Source organism: Leucopleurus acutus (genome assembly GCF_964270905.1).
Source record: "Leucopleurus acutus genome assembly, chromosome: 7".
Lineage (NCBI taxonomy): Eukaryota > Metazoa > Chordata > Mammalia > Artiodactyla > Delphinidae > Leucopleurus > Leucopleurus acutus.
The window spans coordinates 35,298,542-35,325,351 of NC_139150.1; the positions used below are offsets into that span (position 1 = coordinate 35,298,542).

Sequence of the window (26,810 nt, forward strand, 5' to 3'; positions counted from 1 at the left end):
TCTTCTCCCCTCACTGGGCTTTGTCCTCACCACGTACTCCTCCACTGGGCCTTCCACAGCACTTCACATTTCTCTTTATTAACCTTTATCCGTCAGATGTGGTCCAAGGTTCAGCCTGTGAGATCTTTTGCCTCCGCCTAACCCAGGCCCACCCTCCCACATCCCACACACGAACCACCTGCCATTTACAACCACAGAGACACCAAAGGAGGGAGGTGGAGTCCAGTAGGGCCAACACTTTATGTTTCTGCTTAAGACCAGGACAACTGATAGGCTGATTTCTGGCTTCATACCTGTGCCAAAGCATGGCTTCTTTATCCCTCTTTCTTTACAAATAAAAATGCAAATGGATAGAAGGAGTGGCTATGATGTGGCCAAAATGCTCTGTCTGGAAAGCACACCTCTAGGTGATTTTCCTCCGCTTTGACTGACGGTCCAAGGCCTGGGCTGGGGGCAGTGGGATGGACAGGGTGCCCAGTTTGTGATCCTCCTCCCTGCCCACTGCCAGAGAAACCCTTCTTTTAGAGATCTTCAGCCTCATGGCTTTCGCTATCTCCATCATCCTAAGGAACAAACACAAACACATACAACAAATGGAGAGTCTCCTCAATGCAAATGCTCAGGGAGGCTTGGCAGGAGGGGGCAGCACATTCGTGCTCCAGGCCATGAAGACAGAATTCCCAAGAGAGCCACAAGGGGCAAAGCTCCCAGCAGAGAGGCAGACAAGATCCCCTCGAGAGCCATCAGATTCCCATTTTAATGTGTTGCCATTAGAAAACATCTATATAAATGATGGAAAACCAGGTTATCCAGATCCTACTGATAACTGTGTTTACTTCTTGTAGCAAGGATTAAGCACTTGCTAGAATTTTACAGACTTCAAGTATCTGTTTCTCTTGTATGTTCAAACTCACTACTCATGAGAATGCCATCTGTGGAGCCCTCAGAATAATCCCTCTCTGGACTGCTAGAAGAGTCCAGATAAGGGTGTTTTCCTAGGCTCTCCTGAAATACCATCAGGGTCCTCAGAGGTCAGACGCTCCTAAATCACTGACAAAGGCCAATATACCCCACGGTTCAGCATCCTGGGAGGCTCTGCTCCCTACTCAGTCTGCATCCCTTCTAGCAGGGCTAGAAAGGGCCTTAAAGGTTGCCATCTCTGCCAACCCTCCCAGTCAGGTCAGAGAAGCCCAAGTGTGACATCCCTGCCAAACTGCAGCTCTTGCCTTGGACAACCCCTGGCAGCTCCTTCCATCTGACTGAGCAAAGTGCTTTATGCTAAGCTGAAATTGGGGTTCTCTTATATAACTTCCACCCCTAGGTTACCCCATCGGAACCATACAGAGTCCCTCTTCCCAGAGACAGCAGTTTGGAGACTGGAGGTTGCTCAGTTACACAGGGATGGAAGGCTCAGGTTTGAAGCCCAACTATTCCCCTTCTTGGCTGCGTGACCCTGGGAAAATCACTGACTTCTCTGAACCAAAGATTCCTCCACTGTTTCTTAGCGACATCACTGAGATATTATGACAGATCTGGTACTGTGCCTAGCAAAGCGAAGGCACACGGTAATATCTGGTTGCCCATCCATTCAATCAATTATTCATTCATCTGAAAACTGTCCCCAGGTCCCTCAACAGTGCCTCATGCTTTCCAGCAGTACCACAACTACATCAAGGCGCCCTAAGGGAGCTTTTTCTTCTTTTGTGCTCACCTTTTCTCACTGAGCTTCAAGTCCCTCTGTAACACCGTCAGGTCAATCTGGAAGTCGTTTATGTGCAAAGCCAGTATGATAACATAGGCAGTGATCTTTGCCTTCATAGAGTCTGAAATTAAGTTCCGCAAACTGCAAATCAGTGGCAATAAAAGAGAGGCAAAATTAAACTCCGAGATGATTTCTCCAAAAGCAAAGGAAAAACATCCAAGCCTGTCCCCTTATGCATTCAAAATGTCTTCTCGGGCTTCCCTGGTGGCGCAGTGGTTCAGAGTCCGCCTGCCGCTGTGGGGGACACGGGTTCGTGCCCTGGTCCAGGAGGATCCCACATGCCGCGGAGCGGCTAGGCCCGTGAGCCATGGCCGCTGAGCCTGCACGTCCAGAGTCTGTGCTCCGCAACGGGAGAGGCCACAACACTGAGAGGCCTGCGTACCGCAAAAAAATAATAAGTCTTCTCATCCCAGGGAGAAGAAAAGGAATTAGAGCAACATCCCTTGTCCTGTTGTGGTGCCCAAGCCTTCACACACAGTGGAGCGGTGAGCCAATGCCAGTGTCCCTCCAAGGGGACAGAGAAGGCCGCACCTTCCCCAGGCACAGTCAGAGCCTCGCACTGGCGAGGACCCTCCCCATCTTCCCGGCCTGTTCAGCAGGGCTGCTGGGAACAGTCATCCCAAACTCAGCTGCCAATGATTCTTCCAAGCACACTCAGAGCAGGACACACACTGCAAGCAAGCGGCAGGAAGGAAGCCCAGGTGTGCTGCTTGGGGTGCTTTCCTCAAAGTCATCCCACTGGCCTGCCCTTTCCTGCAACACTGCCTCTCCATACAACATTAGGACATTAGGCAGGGGTCCTTGGAAGAAGTGTGTGACGTGAAGTCTTTGTTACAGGACTTCCCAGAGCCTTTAACATGAGCCTTCCCAGAGCCTTTAACATGAGCTTCTCCCAAAGGGACAGAGTCTGTACTACAGTGTTGCCTAAACTCACTTGACCCCAGGAGCCCTCCAAATGGCAGCGCTCTCTTCAGCATAGTGTCTCCGTGAATACAGACTGCAATCCAAGCCCCCCTCCCCACTCTCACCACCCTCCCTGTCCTGCTTTCTCCTTTGCAGGCAGAAGCCGAGAAATCAAGCCCCCTGACCTGCCATTGTTGTAGATCAAGCAGGTAAAGTGCTTCAGCAGTTTGGTGTTAATGATATGGGGAACTCCAGGTCCCAGGGCACCTACAAGACAAAATAGAGCCTGATCGTTTTCTTTCAAAACTCTCAGGACACACCTCACCTATGAGCTGGGAAAAGCTCTGGTTGGGCCACTGGAATAAACAGAGGCATGTGGGAAGAGAAGAGGGGCTTGTGAAACAGAACAGCCACTTTCAAATGAACACGTACTCAGGTATGCTTCAGCCTGCAGACCATACGTGCACAAGAGATGTTCATGACAGGGCAGTGACAGGAAAGAAAAGCAGACTCCAGTGAGGCCTAAAGATACAGAGTTCAAAAGATGTTAGAAAGCAAAACAGATTGTGGAGAAAGCCCAGGGAGAGGGAAAGGAAGGGAGGTTGGAATGTGAAAATAAGAATTAAGCAAATAGTGAAAACCATGAGTACAGGCATAGCTCAGAGACATTGCAGGTTTGGTTCCAGACCACCGCAATAAAGTGAGTCACGTGAACTTTTTGGTTTCCCAGTGCATGTAAGTTATGTTTATAGTATACTGTAGTCTATTAAGTATTCAATAGTATCATGTCTAAAAAAAAGTGCCCAATAATTAATTAAAAATGAAAATTAAAAAACAATGTCCAGAGGAAACTTGCACAAGCCTCTTAGATAGCCTAATCCACCAGAGGGCAGACAGCAGAAGAAAGAAGAACTACAGTCCTGCAGCCTGTGGAACAGAAACCACTTTCACAGAAAGACAGACAAGATGAAAAGGCAGAGGGCTATGTACCGGATGAAGGAAGAAAATAAAACCCCAGAAAAACAACTAAATGAAGTGGAGATAGGCAACCTTCTAGAAAAAGAATTCAGAATAATGATAGTGAAGATGATCCAGGACCTCGGAAAATGAATGGAGGCAAAGATCAAGAAGATACAAGAAATGTTTAACACAGACCTAGAAGAATTAAAGAACAAACTAACAGATGAACAATACAATAACTGAAATGAAAACTACACTAGAAGTAATCAATAGCAGAATAACTGAGGCAGAAGAACGGATAAGTGACCTGGAAGACAGAATGGTGCAATTCACTGCTGCAGAACAGAATAAAGAAAAAAGAATGAAAAGAAATGAAGACAGCCTAAGAGACCTCTGGGACAACATTAAACACAACAACATTCGCATTATAGGGGTTCCAGAAGGAGAAGAGAGAGAGGAAGGACACGAGAAAATATGTGAAGAGATTATAGTCGAAAACTTCCCTAGCATGGGAAAGGAAATAGCCACCCAAGTCCAGGAAGCACAGAGAGTCCCATACAGGATAAACCCAAGGAGAAACATGCCGAGACACATAGTAATCAAACTGGCAAAAATTAAAGACAAAGAAAAATTATTGAAAGCAACAAGGGAAAAATGACAAATAACATGCAAGGGAACTCCTATAAGGTTAACAGCTGATTTCTCAGCAGAAACTCCACAAGCCAGAAGGGACTGGCATGACATATTTAAAGTGATGAAAGGGAAGAACCTACAACCAAGATTACTCTACCCAGCAAGGATCTCATTCAGATTTGATGGAGAAATTAAAACCTTTACAGACAAGCAAAAGCTGAGAGAGTTCAGCACCACCAAACCAGCTTTACAACAACTGCTAAAGGAACTTCTCTAGGCAAGAAACACAAGAGAAGGAAAAGACCTACAATAACGAACCCAAAACAATTAAGAAAATGGGAATAGGAACATACATATCGATAATTGCCTTAAATGTAAATGGACTAAATGCTCCCACCAAAAGACACAGATTGGCTGAATGGATACAAAAACAAGACCCTTATGTATGCTGTCTACAAGAGACCCACTTCAGACCTAGAGACACATACAGACTGAAAGTAAGGGGATGGAAAAAGATATTCCATGCAAATGGAAACCAAAAGAAAGCTGGAGTAGCAATTCTCATATCAGACAAAATAGACTTTAAAATAAAGACTATTAGAAGAGACAAAGAAGGACACTACATAATGATCAAGGGATCGATCTAAGAAGAAGATATAACAATTGTAAATATTTATGCACCCAACATAGGAGCACCTCAATACATAAGGCAAATACTAACAGCCATAGAAGGGGAAATCAACAGTAACACATTCGTAGTAGGGGACTTTAACACCCCACTTTCACCAATGGACAGATCATCCAAAATGAAAATAAATAAGGAAACATAAGCTTTAAATGATACATTAAACAAGATGGACTTAATTGATATTTATAGGACACTCCATCCAAAAACAGCAGAATACACATTTTTCTCAAGTGCTCATGGAACATTCTCCAGGATAGATCATATCTTGGGTCACAAATCAAGCCTTGGTAAATTTAAGAAAATTGAAATTGTATCAAATATCTTTTCCGACCACAATACCATGAGACTAGATATCAATTACAGGAAAAGATCTGTAAAGAATACAAACACATGGAGGCTAAACAATACTTAATAACGAAGTGATCACTGAAGAAATCAAAGAGGAAATCAAAAAATACCTAGAAACAAATGACAATGGAGACACGACGACCCAAAACCTATGGGATGCAGCAAAAGCAGTTCTAAGAGGGAAGTTTATAGCAATACAAGCCCACCTTAAGAAACAGGAAACATCTCGAATAAACAACCTAACCTTGCACCTAAAGCAATTAGAGAAAGAAGAACAAAAAAACCCCAAAGTTAGCAGAAGGAAAGAAATCATAAAAATCAGTTCAGAAATAAATGAAAAGGAAACGAAGGAAACAATAGCAAAGATCAATAAAACTAAAAGCTGGTTCTTTGAGAAGATAAACAAAATAGATAAACCATTAGCCAGACTCATCAAGAAAAAAAGGGAGAAGACTCAATACAATTAGAAATGAAAAAGGAGAAGTAACAACTGACACTGCAGAAATACAAAAGATCATAGGAGATTACTACAAGCAACTCTATGCCAATAAAATGGACAACGTGGAAGAAATGGACAAATTCTTAGAAATGCACAACCTGCCAAGACTGAATAAGGAAGAAATAGAAAATATGAACAGACCAATCACAAGCACTGAAATTGAAACTGTGATTAAAAATCTTCCAACACGGCTTCCCTGGTGGTGCAGTGGTTGAGAGTCCGTCTGCCAATGCAGGGGACACGGGTTCGTGCCCCAGTCCGGGAAGATCCCACATGCTGCGGAGCGGCTGGGCCCATGAGCCATAGCCGCAGAGCCTGCACGTCCGGAGCCTGTGCTCCGCAACAGGAGAAGCCACAACAGTGAGAGACCCGCCTACCGCAAAAAAAAAAAAAAAGAAAAATCTTCCAACAAACAAAAGCCCAGGACCAGATGGCTTCACAGGCGAATTCTATCAAACATTTAGAGAAGACCTAACACCTATCCTTCTCAAACTCTTCCAAAATATAGCAGAGGGAGGAACACTCCCAAATTCATTCTATGAGGCCACCATCACCTTGATACCAGAACCAGACAAGGATGTCACAAAGAAAGAAAACTACAGGCGAATATCACTAATGAACATAGATGCAAAAATCCTCAACAGAATACTAGCAAACAGAATCCAACAGCACATTTAAAGGATCATACACCATGATCAAGTGGGGTTTATTCCAGGAATGCAAGGATTCTTCAATATGTGCAAATCAATCAATGTGATAAACCATATTAACAAATTGAAGGAGAAAAACCATATAATCATCTCAATAGATGCAAAGAAAGCTTTTGACAAAATTCAACACCCATTTATGATAAAAACCCTGCAGAAAGTAGGCATAGAGGGAACTTTCCTCAACATAATAGAGGCCATATATGACAAACCCACAGCCAACATCATCCTCAATGGTGAAAAACTGAAAGCATTTCCACTAAGATCAGGAACAAGACAAGGTTGCCCACTCTCACCACTCTTATTCAATATAGTTTTGGAAGTTTTAGCCACAGCAATCAGAGAAGAAAAGGAAATAAAAGGAATCCAAATTGGAAAAAAAGAAGTAAAGCTGTCACTGTTTGCAGATGACATGATACTATACATAGAGAATCCTAAAGATGCTACCAGAAAACTACTAGAGCTAATCAACGAATTTGGTAAAGTTGCAGGATACAAAATTAATGCACAGAAATCTCTTGCATTCCTATACACTAATGATGAAAAATCTGAAAGTGAAATTAAGAAAACACTCCCATTTACCACTGCAACAAAAAGAATGAAATAGCTAGGAATAAACCTACCTAAGGAGACAAAAGACCTGTATGCAGAAAATTATAAGACACTGATGAAAGAAATTAAAGACGATACAAATAGATGGAGAGATATACCATGTTCTTGGATTGGAAGAATCAACATTGTGAAAATGACTCTACTACCCAAAGCAATCTACAGATTCAATGCAATCCGTATCAAACTACCACTGGCATTTTTCACAGAACTAGAACAAAAAATTTCACAATTTGTATGGAAACACAAAAGACCCCGAATAGCCAAAGCAATCTTGAGAACAAAAAACGGAGCTGGAAGAATCAGGCTCCCTGACTTCAGACTATACTACAAAGCTACAGTAATCAAGACAGTATGGTACTGGCACAAAAACAGAAATATAGATCAATGGAACAGGATAGAAAGCCCAGAGATAAACCCATGCACATATGGTCACCTTATCTTTGGTAAAGGAGGCAGGAATGTACAGTGGAGAAAGGACAGCCTCTTCAATAAGTGGTGCTGGGAAAACTGGACAGGTACATGTAAAAGTATGAGATTAGATCACTCCCTAACACCATATACAAAAATAAGCTCAAAATGGATTAAAGACCTAAATATAAGGCCAGAAACTATCAAACTCTTAGAGGAAAACATAGGCAGAACACTCTATGACATAAGTCACAGCAAGATCCTTTTTGACCCACTTCCTAGAGAAATGGAAATAAAAATAAACAAATGGGACCTAATGAAACTTCAAGGCTTTTGCACAGCAAAGGAAACCATAAACAAGACCAAAAGACAACCCTCAGAATGGGAGAAAATATTTGCAAATGAAGCAACTGACAAAGGATTAATCTCCAACATTTATAAGCAGCTCATGCAGCTCAATAACAAAAAACAAACAACCCAATCCAAAAATGCGCCGAAGACCTAAACAGACATTTCTCCAAAGAAGATATACAGACTGCCGACAAACACATGAAAGAATGCTCAACATCATTAATCATTAGAGAAATGCAAATCAAAACTACAATGAGATATCATCTCACACCAGTCAGAGAATGGCCATCATCAAAAAATCTAGAAACAATAAATGCTGGAGAGAGTGCGGAGAAAAGGGAACACTCCTGCACTGCTGGTGGGAATGTCAATTGGTACAGCCACTATGGAGAACAGTTATGGAGATTCCTTAAAAAACTACAAATAGAACTACCATATGACCCAGCAATCCCACTAATGGGCATATACCCTGAGAAAACCATAATTCAAAAAGAGTCATGTACCAAAATGTTCATTGCAGCTCTATTTACGATAGCCCGGAGATGGAGACAACCTAAGTGCCTGTCATCGGATGAATGGATAAAGAAGATGTGGCACATATATACAATGGAATATTACTCAGCCATAAAAAGAAACGAAATTGAGCTATTTGTAATAAGGTGGATGGACCTAGAGTCTGTCATACAGAGTGAAGTAAGTCAGAAAGAGAAAGATAAATACCGTATGCTAACACATATATATGGAATTTAAGAAAAAAAATGTCATGAAGAACCTAGGGGTAAGACAGGAATAAAGACACAGACCTACTGGAGAACAGACTTGAGGATATGGGGAGGGGGAAGGGTGACCTGTGACAAAGTGAGAGAGAGGCATGGACATATAGACACTAACAAAGGTAAGGTAGATAGCTAGTGGGAAGCAGCCGCATAGCACAGGGATATCAGCTAGGTGCTTTGTGACCACCTGGAGGGGCGGGATAGGGAGGGTGGGAGGGAGGGAGACGCAAGAGGGAAGAGATATGGGAACATATGTATATGTATAACTGATTCACTTTGTTATAAAGCAGAAACTAACACACCATTGTAAAGCAATTATATCCCAATAAAGATGTTAAAAAATAAATAAATAAATATATAGGCACCCAACATAAGATTACCTCAATACATAAGGCAACTGCTAACAGCTATAAAAGAGGAAATCGACAGTAATACAATAATAGTGGGGGACTTTAACACCTCACTTACACGAGCAGACAGATCACCCAAAGAGAAAATTACTAAGGAAACACAAGCTTTAAACGAGACAGTAGACCAGATTTAATTGATATTTATAGGACATTCCATCCAAGAAACAGCAGATTACACTTTCTTCTTAAGTGCACACGGAACATTCTCCAGGATAGATCAGATCTTGGGTCACAAATCAAGACTCAGTAAATTTAAGAAAATTGAAATCATATCAAGCATCTTTTCTGACCACAATGCTATGAGATTAGAAATCAATTTACAGAGAAAAAATGTAAAAAACACAAACACATGGAGGCTAAACAATACGTTACTAAATAACCAACAGATCATGAAGAAATCAAAGAGGAAATCAAAAAATACCTAGAGACAAATGACAATGAAAACATGACAATCCAAAACCTATGGGATGCAGCAAAAGCAGTTCTAAGAGGGAAGTTTATAGCAATACAAGCCTACCTCAAGAAACAAGAAAAATCTCAATCTAACCTTACATCTAAAGGAACTAGAGAAAGAAGAACAAACAAAACCCAAAGTTAGCAGAAGGAAAGAAATCATAAAGATCAGAGCAGAAATAAATGAAATAGAAACAAAGAAAACAATAGCAAAGATCAATAAAACTAAAAGCTGGTTCTTTGAGAAGATAAACAAAATTGATAAAACCATTAGTCAAACTCATCAAGAAACAGAGGGAGAGGACTCAAATCAATAAAATTAGAAATGAAAAAGGAGAAGTTACAATAGACACTGCAGAAATACAAAGCATCCTAAGAGACTACTACAAGCAACACTATGCCAGTAAAATGGACAACCTGGAAGAAGTGGACAAATTCTTAGAAAAGTATAACGTTCCAAGACTGAACCAGGAAGAAACAGAAAATATGAACAGACAAATCACAAGTAATGAAATTGAAACTGTGATTTAAAATCTTCCAGCAAACAAAAGTCCAGGACCAGATGGCTTCACAGGTGAATTCGATCAAACATTTAGAGAAGAGCTAACACCCATCCTTCTCAAACTCTTCCAAAAAATTGCAGAGGAAGGAACACTCCCAAACTCATTTTATGAGGCCACCATCACCCTGATAGCAAAACCAGACAAAGATACTACAAAAAAAGAAAATTACAGACCAACATCACTGATGAAGATAGATGCAAAAATCCTCAATAAAATACTAGCAAACAGAATCCAACAACACATTAAAAGGATCATACACCATGATCAAGTGGGATTTATCCCAGGGATGCAAGGATTCTTCAATATACGCAAATCAGTCAATATGATACACCATATTAACAAGTTGAAGAATAAAAACCATCTGATAAAAAAGTCCATTCTTAATTAAAAAATACTTTACTGCTAAAAAATGCTAACCATCATCTGAACCTTCAGCGAGTCATAGTAGTGACATCAAAGATCACTGACCACAGACCATCATAATAAATATAACAATGAAAAAGTTTAAAGTATTGTGAGAATTATCGAAACCTGACAAAGAGACACAAAAGTGAGCAGATGCTCTTGGAAAAATGGTGCCAACAGACCTGCTGAACACAGGGTTGCCACAAACCTTCAATTTGTAAAAAACACAATATCTACAAAGGACGATAAAGTGAAGCACAATAGAACGAGGTGTGTCTGTACAGACCCTTGGGTGCCCAATCACAGGAACATGACTGCATGCACCTTATGCCTAAAACCACAGGTGTCTCCCTCTGGGTTTCTGACTCTGGGTGGATGTGCGTGTGTGGCAGCCACCCATGCCCTGGTGATCAGTGGCAAGGGTTACCAGCAGAAACTGACTTCTTTCCCAGTCAGAAATGGCTGACACAACAACGTGCCACAAGCCTTCACAAGCAAGGCCAATTTTTCTCCCCATATAACTCTTTGTCTAACTGTCCCTTAAAACGTTCATTTGATTTGACTGGATATTCAACTTTGCCTAACACAGAAGTAGTGAACGTTAGCTCTGAGCAATCGTATAATCCAACCCGACCCTATTTTCCGAGGAAAGGGCTTGGCAAGTTCTCTCAGCATGTCAGCAGTACCAATCAGAATCCCACTGTTACACAGTTATAAATAAAGACATGGAAAGACATGTCCATTTCCTCTCTCACTAGAGCTAGTCTAAGAATTATAGACAAATAACAGACTGAAAATAATTAGAATAAAATGTCTATCATGATATGTGCACCCCAAAGTTCACAGCACTATTTACAACAGCCAGGACATGGAAGCAACGTAAGTGTCCATCAACAGATGAATGGATAAAGAAGATGTGGTATACATATATACAATGGAGTATTACTCAGCCATAAAATAGAATGAAATAATGCCATTTGTAGCAACATGGATGGACCTAGAGATTCCCATACTAAGTGAAGTCAGACAGAGGAAGACAAATACCATATGCTATCACTTATATGTGGAATCTAAAAACATGATACAAATGAACTTATTTACCAAACAGAAACAGACTCACAGACATAGAAAACAAACTTATGGTTACCAAAGGGGAAGGGGGGGAAGGGAGGGATAAATTAGGAGTTTGGGACTAACAGATACACAGTACTATATATAAAATAAACAACAAGGACCTAGTGTCCTTGTTGTTGTTCCTTGCACAAGGAACTTTATTCAGTATCTTGTAATAACCTATAATGGAACAGAATCTGAAAAAGAACATATATATGTATAAATATATATGTAACTGAATCACTTTGCTGTACACCTGAAACTAACAACATAAATCAACTATACTTCAATTTTTTAAAAAATGTCTAGCATGGACTTACGTTTCCGCTTAATCACTTTCTGTGCTCGAAATCTGATGAGAGTGTCCAGAAACCATATGCACCGGGCCTGGCGGTCTCGGCTCTCCTCACTTGATGGCAAAGACTTCAAAGACTTCAACGCTTCTATGACAAAGGAGCAGTGACTAAAACAAGGGAGGGAAAAGGAGAAATGTGTTAAGACCGGCTCTGTCAGGAGCCATTCACTCCTTCACAATGAAAACAGCAGGCACCCCTCACACCTGGTACACAGTCAACAGCTGAGGAACAGCCATCCAACCAGCCCCTTATAATAGGAGGAGCATGATTTAGTGCAGGGACAGTAAAGGTCTAGATAACAAATATTATACATTTTGTGGGCAACACGGTCACTGCCACTGTAATGCAAAGGCAGCCATTGATAACATATAAATAAATGACTGAAGCTACGTTACAATAAAACTTTATTCACAGGCAGTGGGCCAGACTCGGCACTCGGGCCATAGTGGGCCCAATCCTGATGTGGCGGTCTGGAGCATAGCCTCTCAACTATCTGGGTTTGAATCCCCATTCTGCCATGCAGTGGCTTGGACAAGCTTCTGAACATCTCTGCCTTGGTTTCTTCACCTGTAAATTAAGGCCAATGATAGTACCCTTGTCCTACGGGTTTTTGTGGATTAAATGAGACAAGGAAAGCAGTGCTTGGCACATGTAGGAGCTCCATCAATGTTGGCTATTATTTTTACATACTGTTGTTCTACCACTGTCAGGATCATGAACTCGCAGCGATAAAAGGCTCTTCAAGATCATCTTGTATCGGCCTCATTTTACTTATAGGAAAACTGAGGCTCAGACAGGGGAAGATCACACAGTCCATGAGGCAGATGGGGACTCGGTTCTCCAGACTCCCAGCCCAGAACTCATTCCTGCACCTGCCCCTGAGCCACAATCCCATTAAGACAACGAAGAACCAGTAAAGAGCACTTCTTTGGAGAGAGGGAAAAACATGTATTTTCCAAGACTGGATTTCACTGACCAGTAAAATTTCCAAACGAAAATTGGGGGAACTAACCTAGGGTTGACAACTTTTTTTTTTTTTTTTTTTTTTTTGCGTTTCGCGGGCTTCTCACTGTTGTGGCCTCTCCCGTTGCGGAGCACAGGCTCCGGACGCGCAGGCTCAGCGGCCATGGCTCACAGGCCCAGCCGCTCCGCGGCATGTGGGATCCTCCCGGACCGGGGCACGAACCCGCGTCCCCTGCATCGGCAGGCGGACTCTCAACCACTGCGCCACCAGGGAAGCCCAAGGGTTGACAACTTTTTATTTTCTCAAGATAAAATTATTAAAAGAAAAAACTCAAAAGCAAAAAAACATCATCATCATTAAAAAAAAGGGGTGTTTTAAAAGCCAAAAAGTGGGGGAGGGGTGGAGGGAGGAGAGGAAATCATCTCTGATTTAAAATATACTATATTTAAAATACGTAATTTAACTTTCACTCAGCACATCACCACAGATAAACCATCACTTCAGCTGGCACCTACTCCCAGGCCAGCACTTGGGCCCCACCAGTGACAATCGGCAACAGCATAACATTGGCTGGTGGGGGGTGGGACCGATACAGGTCAGCTCCAGTTCCCAGCCCTAGACTACAAGGCCTCACCACCCTCTGCCCAGTCACAGGTTCCACATACTCAGAGGCCAATTCTCTCCCTTGAAAGCCACCCACAGCCTTGGGACAACAGGCCTGGGAGTTCAACCATTTGAGAAAACACTAGCTCGCTCACGTTCAAATGCTGAACAGACGTATATTCTCACTGACTAACACCCAAGGTCTGCTTCATGTCTGACTACTGTTGTATCCCAACATCACTCCCGAGACACTCCATCTGCCCAATTCGGGTACCTGTTCTCTTCAATCATCTTCAGTATTTCTTCTGAGGTGACATTCCTGAAAGCTTCAGAAGGGCTCTGAAGAGCGTCATACTCCGCAGGGGAAAGAACTAGTTATAGGTCAAGAACAACGTGACCAAAATGGAAACATCCAACTAGCTAGATCATCTTATATCGGCCACATTTTACAGATGGGAAAATTAGAGGCTTAGAGAGGGGAAGATCACACAGTATGTCCGGGCAGAGCTTCAGGACTCAGTTCTCTAGACTCCCAGCCCAGAGCTCATTGCCTGCCTGGGCTTTCTGCCTTCTCTTATCACAAAGCCACTGCAGGCACTTTCCATCTGAATAGAACCACAAGTACGGAAAATCTACATTCCAACCCTTCTTTATACAATCAGTCTGCCCTAGACTTTGGGCACTGGCCAACTTAAAAGTCGTATTTTAACTCTTCACGGAAGGTGACCCCCACAGGGCCGAACCGTGGGCATTCTGCATTTTGCTGAGGGATGGGTTTGAATCACAAGGCCTGAGAGGCCTCTGCTGCAGCAGGTGCCTCAGCTAGTGAGGGAGCCTCACTGACTTCCCAGCAATAGCGCTGGGGCAACTGCAAGAGTCTGGGGCAAGCTTCTATGAGTATCACAGGACCACTGACACCCTCCGAGAGCCTGGCCATGCCACTCCTGTGCGCATATCCCAACCTGGGAAATGAGGTGGCATTTCTCCCACAAGAAGGATACGGTCTTCAAATTTATACACGTCTTCAGGCTTGGCTGCATCAGCGTGGCAGGGAGGGAGGTAGAGGGAGTCATCCTGCAAGTCATCGTGGATGGCGTCACTGACCAGGGCTTTTCAATGAAGGAAGAGTCAGTGTCAGTGTCACCCTGCTCGGCTTCAAGTTCCCCAGCACTCTGCAACCCGTGCACTCAAGATCATCGTCGCCCAGAACCCCCTCATCTGAACTTCACATATTGTCAGTGAAAAAGAAAAATCAAATTATAAAGCTAACTATCACACAGGAATAACCATGTAAAAATTAAGTATGCACACAGACAAGAACAGAGAGGAAAACAGGAAAATTGTAATAGTTGGTCTTGTAGAATGATGGGAAAATGGGTGAATTTTTTTTTTAAATGTCCTTTAGTAGCTGAGAGTAAACTGAACCAAAAAAAATTGAAAAATTTACTTAGACATTAAAGTATATCTTTGACTAAATGGAGACATGTTTCTATGTTCCTGGATGGGAAAACATAATATTATAAAGATGCTGATTCTCCCCATATTAATCCCAATTGGATTTTGAGAGAACCTGACAATATAATTCTTAAGATCACCTGGGAAAAAAAAGCATGCTACAGGACTTCCCTGGTGGTGCAGTGGTTAAGAATTCTCCTGCCAATGCAGGGGACACAGGTTCGAGCCATGGTCTAGGAAGTTCCCACATGCCGTGGAGCAACTAAGCCCGTGCGCCACAACTACTGAGCCTGCGCACCCTAGAGCCCGTGCTCCGCAACGAGAAGCCACTGCAATGAGAAGCCCACTCACCGCAACGAAGATTAGCCCCTGATCACCACAACTAGAGAAAGCCCGCGTGAAGCAACAAAGACCCAATGCAGCCATAAATAAATAAATAAATAAACAAACAAATAAATAAATAAGTATGCTACAATAACCAGTACATTTGTGAAAAATAAGGATGGAGGATAAATTTGCCCTATCAGACAACAAACTGGAAAGTGAGGCTACTACAATCAAAAGGACCTGATGCTGCTACAAGAATAGCCAGTCAGTATGGTGAGCGAGAACACAATTAAGAATGTGGTAAAATGACACAGATGATTTTTTAAATCATTTTTTACAAAAGGAAAGGATGGAGTTGGGGACAACTGGCTAATCATTTGGAAAATATAAAATTAGGTTTGTACCATAGACCAAAAAAAAAAAATAATCATTAAAATGTAAAAAGTTAAACTGTGAAAGTACTGAAAGATAACATAGGAAAGTACATAATCATCAGGTATGAAAAGATTTTCTAAAACTTACTAAAATTCCATTTTAATAGAAAAACTGCTCTCGTATATATATATAACTTTCTCTTATGTTCTTATAATGCATTTGAACAATAAACACATTACACATTTTAAATAATACAATTTAATACTCAAGCTGCTGAAGAATTTAGGAAAAGAAAAAGATCCAGTGACCTCAAAGTGTCTCTAGAGGCTCGTTCATCATCATCACATCAGCCTTTTTGACGAAAACCTCCCTGTAACTCAGAGACTTGAGGCCGTCTCCCTCCTCTGTGCCCTGCAGGCTGTAGCCCTGGCACCAAGAACACAGAGGGCACATAACCGTTCCCATGTCTGTCTCCTCTACTCGACTGTGAGCTCACTGAGAGCAGGCCATGTCACATGTTTCTTATGATTTCCAGAGTCTGTTCTAAGAAGGCCCTCAGGGAGAAGCAGGAAGGAATCCAGCCCTACCTCCCATCATTTCTATCTGTGGGGTGGGTGAAAGATCTCAAGAGAAGGGAAAGCTGTTTCTACCAGCAGCCTCTTACCCCAAGTTCCAGCTGCTTACCAGTCACACCCTTTGTATCAATTATACTCTCTGCAGCTTTAGCCACTGCACTATTCAAAGATTCACTGCCAACTTTGTTCATTCTCCTGGAGTTCAGAGCCCGCTTCTGTTTGGTGGTACCAAAGGCTTCAATGCAAGAATCCATCTGTGCAAAAGACAAATTTGGTCACTGGGAACAGGCTGAGCACTGCTACTCCTAGCTGTGTCACTACGGGTAAACAGCCTCTCTGAGCCATTAATACCACTTCCGTAAATTGGGCTGACTCATACCTAACTACCTCATAGGCTTGTTTTAAGAACCAAAAGATATTAAGAGATTTGAAGTACTTGCTTTACAAACTGTAATGAGCTATTTATAAATCAACAGTGTTTTCACCTGTAAAAAAAGACTACAATTAGGGTTGGTAAATCTGGGGCACACAGCTTACCGGTTTTCTAATCCTACACGGAAAACAGACATTACTAATAGATCGCTCACTCTCCCTCTGAGCCTGAAGACAGCTTCACTCCCTTCCAGGCAGCACTGGAGATTCAATCAGTTTGCCATCCTGGGGTGAGATGAGCTTTGTAGGAAGCTTCTACATTGAAAATCCTAAAGTCTACTTTGTCTTGATGTGAAGTTTCCAGGCTTCCAATATTTTCTGAAACTTGGATTAAATCCTGAAAATAAGTGTTATGCTACAGCCCAGAGAACCAGTTCCAGACACTGGCACAGAGCTGTGTATAGCTGCCCCAGAGAGGAGGTCTGCAGTCTGTGAGGCCAAGGAGGCCTGTGCAGGTAGGAATTGTCCAGAGAACCACAGACTGAATGAGCTGAGAGCAGCTAGGGAGACCCCTGTGTTCAACCAGCTCATTTTACTGATGGAGAAACCCAAGGCCTGGAAGGAACTCACTTTAGGTCTCACATCTTAGTTCTGTCATACTTACCTTTTCTCTAAAAGATTTGGTGTGACTCTCTAGTGTCGATTCACTCTGAACTGATTCATCTACAAAACACAAAACAAAAACAAAGAAAAACAAGCAAACTATGAGGCCTACAGACCATAATAGTGTTTAATATTTGTTTAACAGTTAATCTAAGAAAAACAGATTTCTTTAGTACAGGACTTTCCAGAGCTTAACATGTGTATACTGTGAACATTTAATATGAAGCTTCAGTATACAGTTAGAGGATTTGGAGAATAAATTAGAGTCAAGTGAAGGGGTCATCGGATCCAAGCCCTTCATTTCACAAATAAGGAAACAGGAGGCCTCCAGGTGAAATGACTTGCCCCAGGCAATGCAGAGATGGGATTAGAAAAAAAGTCCTCTGCTCCTCCCAGTATACAGTTCTGCCCTCCTTGTAAAAGACCTAAGGAGGAGGGATCAAGAGGGGGACCTGGAGCTCACCTCCCCCGACAAATACATCAAAAATACATCTACATGTGGAACAATTCTCATGGAAAACTAACTGGAAACCGGCAGAAGAATTCCTATACAACCAAAGCGCACTGATGTGTATAAAATGGATGACTAATAAGAACCTGCCGTATAAAATAATAAGTTAAATTAAAAAAAAAAAAAAAGAAAGATTTCCACGTAACCAGGTAGTAGGGTTGGGACCACCCCCCGCCCCGCCCTGAGAGGGATCTGAAAGGAAGAGAAGGTCTGCATGGGCTCACTCCACACCACAGCTTGGTGCAGGATGTGGGCCAACCAGCCCCTGGAAGAAGACTGGGTCTAGCAGCTGGGGAGCAGCCCCTGCCCCTGACAGGGAGGTGACAGCCATGGGGCAGAAAGGAAGGACCACCTCACACCCTCCTTGGGCTTTAGACCCCCAACACCAACCACACCCCATATCAAGGTAATAGCGGCCACCACACCCTGAGGACATTCCATTGTGTATGTATGTAAAATTGTTCATTAATTTCTTAAACACATTTTTGTTTTTATAGGTAAAAAAGTTGTAAATATTGGTTTATTCTAGCCATTATACATATATACACAATGGAATACTACCCAGCCATAAAAAAAAGAATGAAATTTTGCCATTTGAAATAAAATGGATGGACCTGGAGGGCACTACGCATAGTGAAGTCAGACAGAGAAAGACAAATACTGTATGCTATCATTTATATGTGGAATCTAGAAAATAAAACAAACTAGTGAATACTACAAAAAAGAGCAGATTCACAGAAAGAGCAAACTAGTGGTTACCAGTGAGGAGAAAGAGAAAGGAGGGGCAATATAAAGGTAGGAGAGTAAGAGGTACAAATTATTATGTATAAAATAAGCTACAAGGATATACTGTATAACACAGGGAATACAGCCAATATTTTATAATAACTGTAAATGGAAAATAACCTTTAAAAACTGTATAAAAATAATTTAATTAGAAAACATTTTTTTTAAATACCAATGAATGTATATACAAAACAGAAACAGACTCACAGGGCTTCCCTGGTGGCTCAGTGGTTAAGAATCTGCCTGCCAGTGCAGGGGACACAGGTTTGAGCCCTGATCCGGGAAGATCCCACATGCCACGGAGCAACTAAGCCCATGCGCCACAACTACTGAGCCTGTGCTCTAGAGCCTGTGAGCCACAACTACTGAGCCCATGTGCCACAACTACTGAAGCCTGCACGCCTAGAGCCCATGCTCCGCAACAAGAGTAGCCCCCGCTCACCGCAACTAGAGAAAGTTCACGTGCAGCAACAAAGACCCAATGCAGCCAAAAATAAATTTAAATAAATTAAAAAAAAAAAAACAGACTCACAGACATAGAAAACAAACTTATGGTTACTAAGGGTGTGGGGGAGGTACAAGTAAGGAGTATGGAAGTAACAGATACAAACTACTATACATAAAATAGATAAGCAACAAGGATGTACTGTATAGTACAGGGAATTGTACCCAATAGCTTGTAATAAGCTATAATGGAATATAATCTGCCGAAAAAAAAAATATATATCATATGCCATACACCTGAAACAAAATACTGTAAATCAACTATACTTCAATTTTTTTAAAAAGTTAAAAAAAAATTTTTTTCAAGACCTAAAAGCAAGGCATAAACATGAGGTATGTATTATTTACATGAAGCTCTGTAATCTCCCACAGAGTATTCACGTTAAGGGGCAATATAATCTAGTGGACAGAAGCACAAGCTCTGGAGTGACGGTGCCACATTTAAATCCCAGGTCTCTCATATACGCCAGCAGTAGGATCCTGCCATTTAGCCTCTGGGCCAGGTTCATCACTGATTAAACAAAAGGAATACAATACCTACCCCACAGGGTTGTTATGTGAAGTAAATGACGTAGTGCATTGAAAGTGCTTAGAACAGTGCCCAGAGCATAGTAAGGACCCAATAAATGCTGTGCGTATTTCTGATATATGCTGGTTAGAATTAACCAATATTTACAAATTTTTTACTTGTAAAAACAAAAACGTGTTTAATCAACAAATTAATGAACAATTTTCTTTGCCTCCTCAGAAGACAGAAGAGCATTTGGAGGATAACTTATATGCAGTTATATTTGTTTGCAAAGCAGGGAATTCTTAACCTAGAGACTATGGACCCCTAGGAAATTCACAGCTAGGCTTTGGGATGCAAGAGCCCTTTAAAATTATATGCAAAATCTCATATTTTTTGTAAATTACATATGTTTCTAGGAGGTAGGTCCAGGTCCTTATGAGATTCTCAAAAGGGCTGAGACCACTGCTTTGAGAGAGTGAAGTTATTAGAACTAATGCCTCTGAAGGTATCGAGCAGATTCACAATGATCCTAATGATCCTTATCTAACTCCCTCCCCTACCATGGTTCTCAGTATTTAAGATTTAGGAACAGGAGCCCCTTGAGTTTGACCCTCTTATCTATCATTTTGGAAGACCCCACTCTAGCCCTGAACATTCTAAAATGCCAAAGTGGAGAAGTACTGTAACTTCTCCCAGTGGATTAGAGAGAAAATGGATCTCTTCCCAAATTAGAAAGTGTAGAGACTTTGCATCGACCTGGAAGTTACTGTCCAACCTATAAGCAACTTCTATCATCTACCAGACATTCTAAAACCCTACTCCAGGGCTTCCCTGGTGGCGCAGTGGTTAAGAATCTGCCTGCCAAAGCAGGGGACACGGGTTCGAGCCCTGGTCCAGGAAGATTCCACATGCTGCAAAGCAACATGTGCCACAACTACTGAACCCACATGCCACAACTACTGAAGCCCATGCTCCGCAACAAGAAGCCACCGCAATGAGAAGCCTGCACACCTCAACAAAGAGTAGCCCCCACTCGCCGCAACTAGAGAAAGCCTGCACGCAGCAACGAAGACCGAACACAGCCAAAAATAAATAAATTAAATTAAAAAAAATTTTTTTAAACCTCTACCCCAACTAGAACAATTAAAAATTAAGAAAGGCCCTCGATGGAAAAGAGTATCATGTATGCCCTCCAATACTCTGCTCAGATCAGTGCTCAACTTGCTTTAACTAAGATTAGTTTCCTGATCTTAAGTCTGTAAACACTGTAGGGACAGGATCTGTGTCTGTTTTGCTATATTCACAGCCCCTAACTTGTGCCTGGAGCATAGTAGGTCATCAATAAATATTTGCTGAGTAAAAGCACTTTTAAAACTTTTTCAAATGGGAAAAAAAACCTTGAAAAACTAGCTACAAAATGTATTTTACAAATCAAAAAGTCAAACCGACTCATCCAGGAAACCTAAAATATTCAGAATTTCTTTGAGCCTTCATGACTAAGACCTACCGGAAAACAGTGGCTGCATATTGAACAATTCAGCATCATATACTTCCATTTGGCCAGAGGTCTTGTTCAAAATTCCCACAAAGTGCCTGAATAAAAAAGGAATAATACCAGTGACAATGGATTATTCAAAAGATATTGTTTATACAACCTCCTTTTTCCCGCTTAGAAGTTCTCAACCTTCTTTCTGCCGCAATACACCTGAGGAAGACATCACTTGCTCATGAGTAACAATAATCCCCTACAGCAGCAATTCTCTGCATGGGGAGGGAAAGGAGGAAAGGGTTCATGAAGAGGCTCTGGGGGCAGTGGGGGAAGCCACCAGGTGATTCTTGTAGCTGATCACATTTGGGCTCACTGCTGTAGTGGGAAACCCTCCTGGAATATAAGAATCTAGAATTAAACACTAGAATTTACTGCACGTATAAATTCTATGGAGGCAAAGACAAGTAAAACCTTGGTAATTATGAGACCAGTTTAAACTAGAAAATCTTTGTAAAGGGATGATAAAAGTTAAAAGTTTCAAGCATATACACACTAATCTGACTTCTATCAGGGTGGTTCAGGGGGGACCCTAAAAGGGGCTTGTTTGTGATTCACTGATGGCTACCTTCACAAGGACACTGCATTATGCCATCCCCTGACACTTAAGACTGTTCAGGCTAGACAATCTTCACTGTACCGAGGAGTAGACTGGGGGTCAGTAAAGGGCAGAGTTGCCCCAAGTCAGTAATCTTTCCAGAGCTAGGCAGAAATTCTGGAGCCTCAGACACTACCAAATCCTTTTCTTGTAGTTAGTCCCAAGGCAGACTTCTGGTAAACTCTGGCCTATTGATCACACATTCCAAATTAGTGGAGACAGCTGCCTTTCGGGAACAAGATAGTTATAAGCAAAGAATATTGCAAGTTAATGATGTGGTCAGAAATAATGAAGGTGGTCAAAAGGTACAAACTTCCAGTTATAAAATAAGTCCTAGAGATGTAATGTACAGCATGGTGACTATAGAAAATAATGCTGTAGCGTATATTTGAAAGTTAAGAGAGGAAGTCTTAAAAGTTCTCATCACAAGAAAAAAAATTTTGTAACTATGTGTGGATGTTAACTAGACACTGTAGTGGCCATCTTACAATATATACATACATTGAATCATTATGTTATACACGTGAAACTAATATAATGTTATATGTCAATTATATCTCAATTAAAAAAATTGGGGGGACTTCCCTGGTGGCACAGTGGTTAAGAATCTGCCTGCCAATGGGGGACACGGGTTCGATCCCTGGTCCAGGAAGATCCCACATGATGCGGAGCAACTAAGCCCCTGTGCCACAACTACTGAGCCTGCGCTCTAGAGCCTGCGAGCCACAACTACTGAGCCTGTGTGCCATAACTACTGAAGCCTGCATGCCTAGAGCCCGTGCTCTGCAACAAGAGAAGCCACCGCAATGAGAAGTCCTCATACCACAATGAAAGCAGTCCCCGCTCACCGCAACTAGAGAAAGCTCGTGCGCAGCAACAAAGACCCAACGCAGCCAAAAATAAATTAATTTACAAAAAAAATTTTTTTAAGACTACAAATGAATGAGGTTTTCAGGAAATTAAACAAATGTAAGTCATTTTTCAGTTTCAGGAATGTCTACATGCTGGTGTGAGGGCCCCGGGGTCTGGGAACACAGGAACTTGGTAAATCTCTCTAGATTTCCCCCACTGCCCCTAAAATAAAGACAGCGAAGGGCAGTGCCAGGGCCACCCCCCCCCCACTTCCCACAATCCCTTTCCCCTGTCCCTACCTGCAGAGAGTGTTGCATTTCAGGGCTCCAGTTCCAAAATTGTTTCCCACATAGTAAAGTCTGTCTGTTTCAGCTGCCTAAAATGTAGAGGCGGGGGAAGCTCCATTACAACCAATGTTGAAAGATAGTAAATATCTTGACTCCCTTTTCCACGTTTGTAGAAGCTTTAGAATCCAAACCACAGGTGGGTCAGAACGAGAGAGCCTCTTTGAGATGATCCAGCTCCCTATGTCTAAGTGAATCTGGGGTATCCCTGGGGGAAAGGCAAGAGGACTTTTGAAAAGTCCCAGGTAGTGCTTGCTTCTAGCTGGTCTGAGAAGTTCTTGGGGGAGCTGTACCACAGGACTTGGAAGATGGGCCCAGGGCTCTCAGCACTTAGAGGCATGCAACAAAATGATTCTGCAGGCAACCCCAAAGTCCAAGCCCTTCTTGAACATCTTTGCTCTCCTCTATCATGACTGCTCCTTATATGCTCTCAGGACCATGGAAATGGTTAATTCATTCCTCAATCAGAGCCAGGCTTTCCTGCTTCCCCTTGTTTGTCCTGGCTATCCTCTTCACCTGGAGTACTAACTTCAGCTGTTAAACCCTCCTCCATCTTTCAGGGTTCAGCTCCCATGCACCCTCCCCCAGGAAGACATTCTAGCAAGCAGAGACTTCACTGACTGAACCCACTCTGCCCTGCTCTGTACTCTCTCTCCCAGGGACTCTGAGCTTTTATCTATTTCTGTATGAGTGTCCCTCACATCCAGTTCTCACCTCTCTAGAGCAGTGGTTCTCAACCCAGGGAATTACTCTGGGGATATCTAGGCATGTCTGACATTCTGTTTGCCACAACTGGGAGGTGCTCCTGGTAGCTAATGGGTAGAGGCCCGGAAAGCTGCTAAATACCCAGTGCTGCACAGGAGAGCCTCCACATCAAAGAATTATCTGGGTCAAAATGTCAATAGTGCTGAGACTGGGAAACGCTGCTCTGGAGTACGAGCTCCCTCAGAGTGGGGCCAGCTCTCACTTAGCTCTTCCCTAGCAGCTTTCAGCTCAGGGCCACAGTGGGGCTCAATAAATGCTTGTTGAATCAACAAATGAATAAAAGGCCAGTGCTTCACCACAAGTGTGAAACTCAGTGGAACCTGTCCCCACCTGGGGCTCAAAGTTCTTCAAAGGCTCACTTGCTATCCCCCCTTTTCTCCACTCACTCCCTCCTACCTCCACCCACACCCAGGAGGCCTCCTGAGGCCTGAAGAGTGGGGGCGACTGGCCACAGCAGCACTTACCAGGATCCGCTGACTTCTCTTCCTGGGGTTTGTGGAATCATTGCTCTTGTACAAGGTAAAGCGCATGTTGCCTGGATTCTGTAGCTTCCCATTGGAGAACTGGACTGTAAGATTGCAGCCCAAGAATGAGATGAGAGCACAAGAGTATGGTGGGGAGGAAATGGATTGTCAAAGGGAGGCAGTGACTGGAGGAATGGGTATGGCAAGGAGCCCCAGGTCCTGACCCAAAGGGGGACTGAAGGAGGTCCTGGTCCAGGTGGGAAGAAGGGCTGGGGAAGGGCTCTGACAGGAGGGAATAACCAGGGGAATGGGGCTGACTGAGGAGACCTAGGCCAAATCTAGAAAGACAGAGGGAATCCCTGGCCAGCAGAGAGAAGGAAATAGAGCAGGTGTGAGACCTGGTGGGTGAAGAGATGACGGGCTCCTGGGTACATACAGTCCTGGAGAGGGGGTAACTGGGATTTCCTCATCCAGGTGGGAGGTGGTACCAGAAAGATGGTGCAATGACAGAGGAGCCCTGGCCGAACCCCAAGTAGTGGGGGAGACTATAAGGGATCTTGGCTCATCTGGGAACGGGCACCCGACGGATGTGGGAAGTGGAGGGCTGTAGCGGTACCGAGACGGAAGGGGAGGAAGTTATGGGGAACTCTGCTCCAGCTTCGCAGTCTTTACCCAGTAGAGCTCTCTGGCTCTCGTCAGGCTCTCCACAGTACAGCCACCTCGCACTCGGCAACACCTCCGCCGCCATCTCGCCTCTCCAGACGCCAAGCCTAGGAGCTAAAACAGCCGCGTCCAGTAACTCGTTTAAGCACACGCGCAGGAAACGCTCCGGACCGGAAGAGGCAGGGCCTCGCCGGGCACCGCCCTGCACGCTCAGCGACGCGTGGCTCCGCCCCCCAGCAGGCACCGCCCCGCTCTTTCCCTGAGCTCTGAGAAGCGCCATCCCCGCCCACTCTTCGCCCCGCCCCTCCGCGCGGAGAGGCGTGGTCTCCATCCTCACCCTGTCCCGCTCCCTCCTCCGCCGGCCTCTCCAAGGCGCAGCACCTGATTGGCCCAGCACTCGGCCTGCGCATTTCAGGCTGTGTACCTCTAGGGTGAGCAGCGCACGCAAGTCTTGCCTAAATGTTGTGTGGGGTTTCTTCCTCAGCCCTGTCTAGGTAGGGTTATGGTCTGTCTCTACTACGGTGTAAATATGTCTGACTAAGATCTGAAAGTCCGAGTTCAAATTTAGAATTCTCTGATAGGCAATCCTTGAGCTCCAGCTAAATGTGGCGACTCGCGGAGAACAGCAGTTCTCCAGGACCTCCTTCCACACACCTGGACATCAGTCCTTAAGCCCCAAAACTTGGTCCACAATCCTGTAAACAGCGCCATGATCAGTTCTCGGGTCTAGACGTGCATACTGTGGCTCAAACAACCCACCGAGGATGGACCAGAGGGAGAGGCCCAGCAGGCTCAAGGATTCTGGGGTGAACTAGAAGGGAAACCTAATCTGATGGGCATGTCCCTTCATCCCTGTGGATTCAACCCTCCCTACTGCATGGGGAGTTATTAGAACAAAAGGAGGGTCAAAGCAGGGCCTTTGAGCCTGGACCCAAGCCAGGGCCCCTTTTGCCCAGTCAAAGGCAAATGCTGTTGAAGGGAAAGAACCGTGTTGACTAATCTCTGTTCTCCAAATTGCCTTCTTTCGAGACTCATCCTCTCCCCCCACACATACCTCCAACGCAATCCGAATAACCTTAACACCTGAGCTCCCCTTTGCCTGAGCACATCACTCTTTTCTAATTACTCAATCTCAAACTTACAAAAACATTGCAAGTACAGTGCAAAGAACTTTTTTTGCCCTGAACTTTTTTGAATGAGTTACCAACCTGATGCCCCATCACCCCTGAAGATCATGTATAATATTTCCTACAGACAGGAACATCCCTCAATAGCTACAATACAGCCATCAAAATCAGGAAATTAACATTGCTGCATTACTACCATGTAATCATCATGCCCCATTTAAGTTCACCGACTGTCCCAGTAATGTTTTTATAGCAAAAGATCTTGTCCAGAATCACATGTTGCATTTAGCTGTCATAGCTCTATAGTCTCCTTCAACCCAGAACAGTTCTTCACTGACTTTGAATTTTAAATTTTAAAGTTTATAGGCCAGTTATTTTGTAGAATGTCCCTCAATCTGGGTTTATCTAATGTTTTCAAGTGATTAGTCTCAGTTTATGCATCTTTGGCAGGAATATTACAGATATGATGCTGTTCTCATTGTATCATGTCAGGTGGTAGACAATTTCGATTTGTCCCATTACTGGCTATAGTAACTTTGATCACTTTATTAAAGTGGTATTAACCAGGCTTCTCCACTGTAAAGTTTATTCTTTTCCCTTTGTAATTAACAAGTATTTTGTGGGCAGGTACATATAGACTTAGAAAGTATCCTGTTTGTCACGCTTCCTACTTATTTATTTATTTATATCAGTATGGACTTGTGGATTCCTATTTTACTCAATAGAATAGAATCTACTACTATCATCATTTAGTTTTAAGTTCAAAATTTCCCAGATTGGGCCAGTGGGAACCCCATAAGCTGGTTTCTGTGTGCTTTTAACATTTTCATATCATTTTTTTTAACATCTTTGCTTTCT

General features: G+C 43.0%; 1 protein-coding gene across 1 annotated transcript; it reads right to left on the reverse strand.

Moving 5' to 3' along the window:
• Positions 1-221: 221 nt before the first annotated feature.
• On the reverse strand, positions 222-24,987 carry POLR1E (RNA polymerase I subunit E). The gene is made up of 12 exons (XM_082842665.1): positions 24,835-24,987; positions 24,163-24,266; positions 22,889-22,965; positions 21,101-21,186; positions 17,283-17,341; positions 16,356-16,500; positions 14,516-14,623; positions 13,789-13,885; positions 11,912-12,054; positions 2,851-2,932; positions 1,712-1,843; positions 222-563 (listed from the first exon to the last, which is right to left on the reverse strand). Exons 1-12 carry the CDS (start codon positions 24,908-24,910, stop codon positions 404-406), a joined length of 1,269 nt encoding a protein of 422 aa, XP_082698791.1. The 5' UTR covers positions 24,911-24,987; the 3' UTR covers positions 222-403.
• Positions 24,988-26,810: the final 1,823 nt, after the last annotated feature.

What these genes read in the sequence shown, in the direction of transcription:
- POLR1E (XM_082842665.1), bottom strand. Translation starts at nt 24,910, where the DNA reads ATGGCGGCGGAGGTGTTGCCGAGTGCGAGGTGGCTGTACTGTGGAGAG. An exon ending in GAGCCAGAGAGCTCTACTGG is followed by an intron (nt 24,267 to 24,834) that starts GTAAAGACTGCG and finishes GCAATCTTACAG; the next exon opens with TCCAGTTCTCCAATGGGAAG. An exon ending in AAGATGATTGAAGAGAACAG is followed by an intron (nt 12,055 to 13,788) that starts GTACCCGAATTG and finishes CCCTTGTTTTAG; the next exon opens with TCACTGCTCCTTTGTCATAG.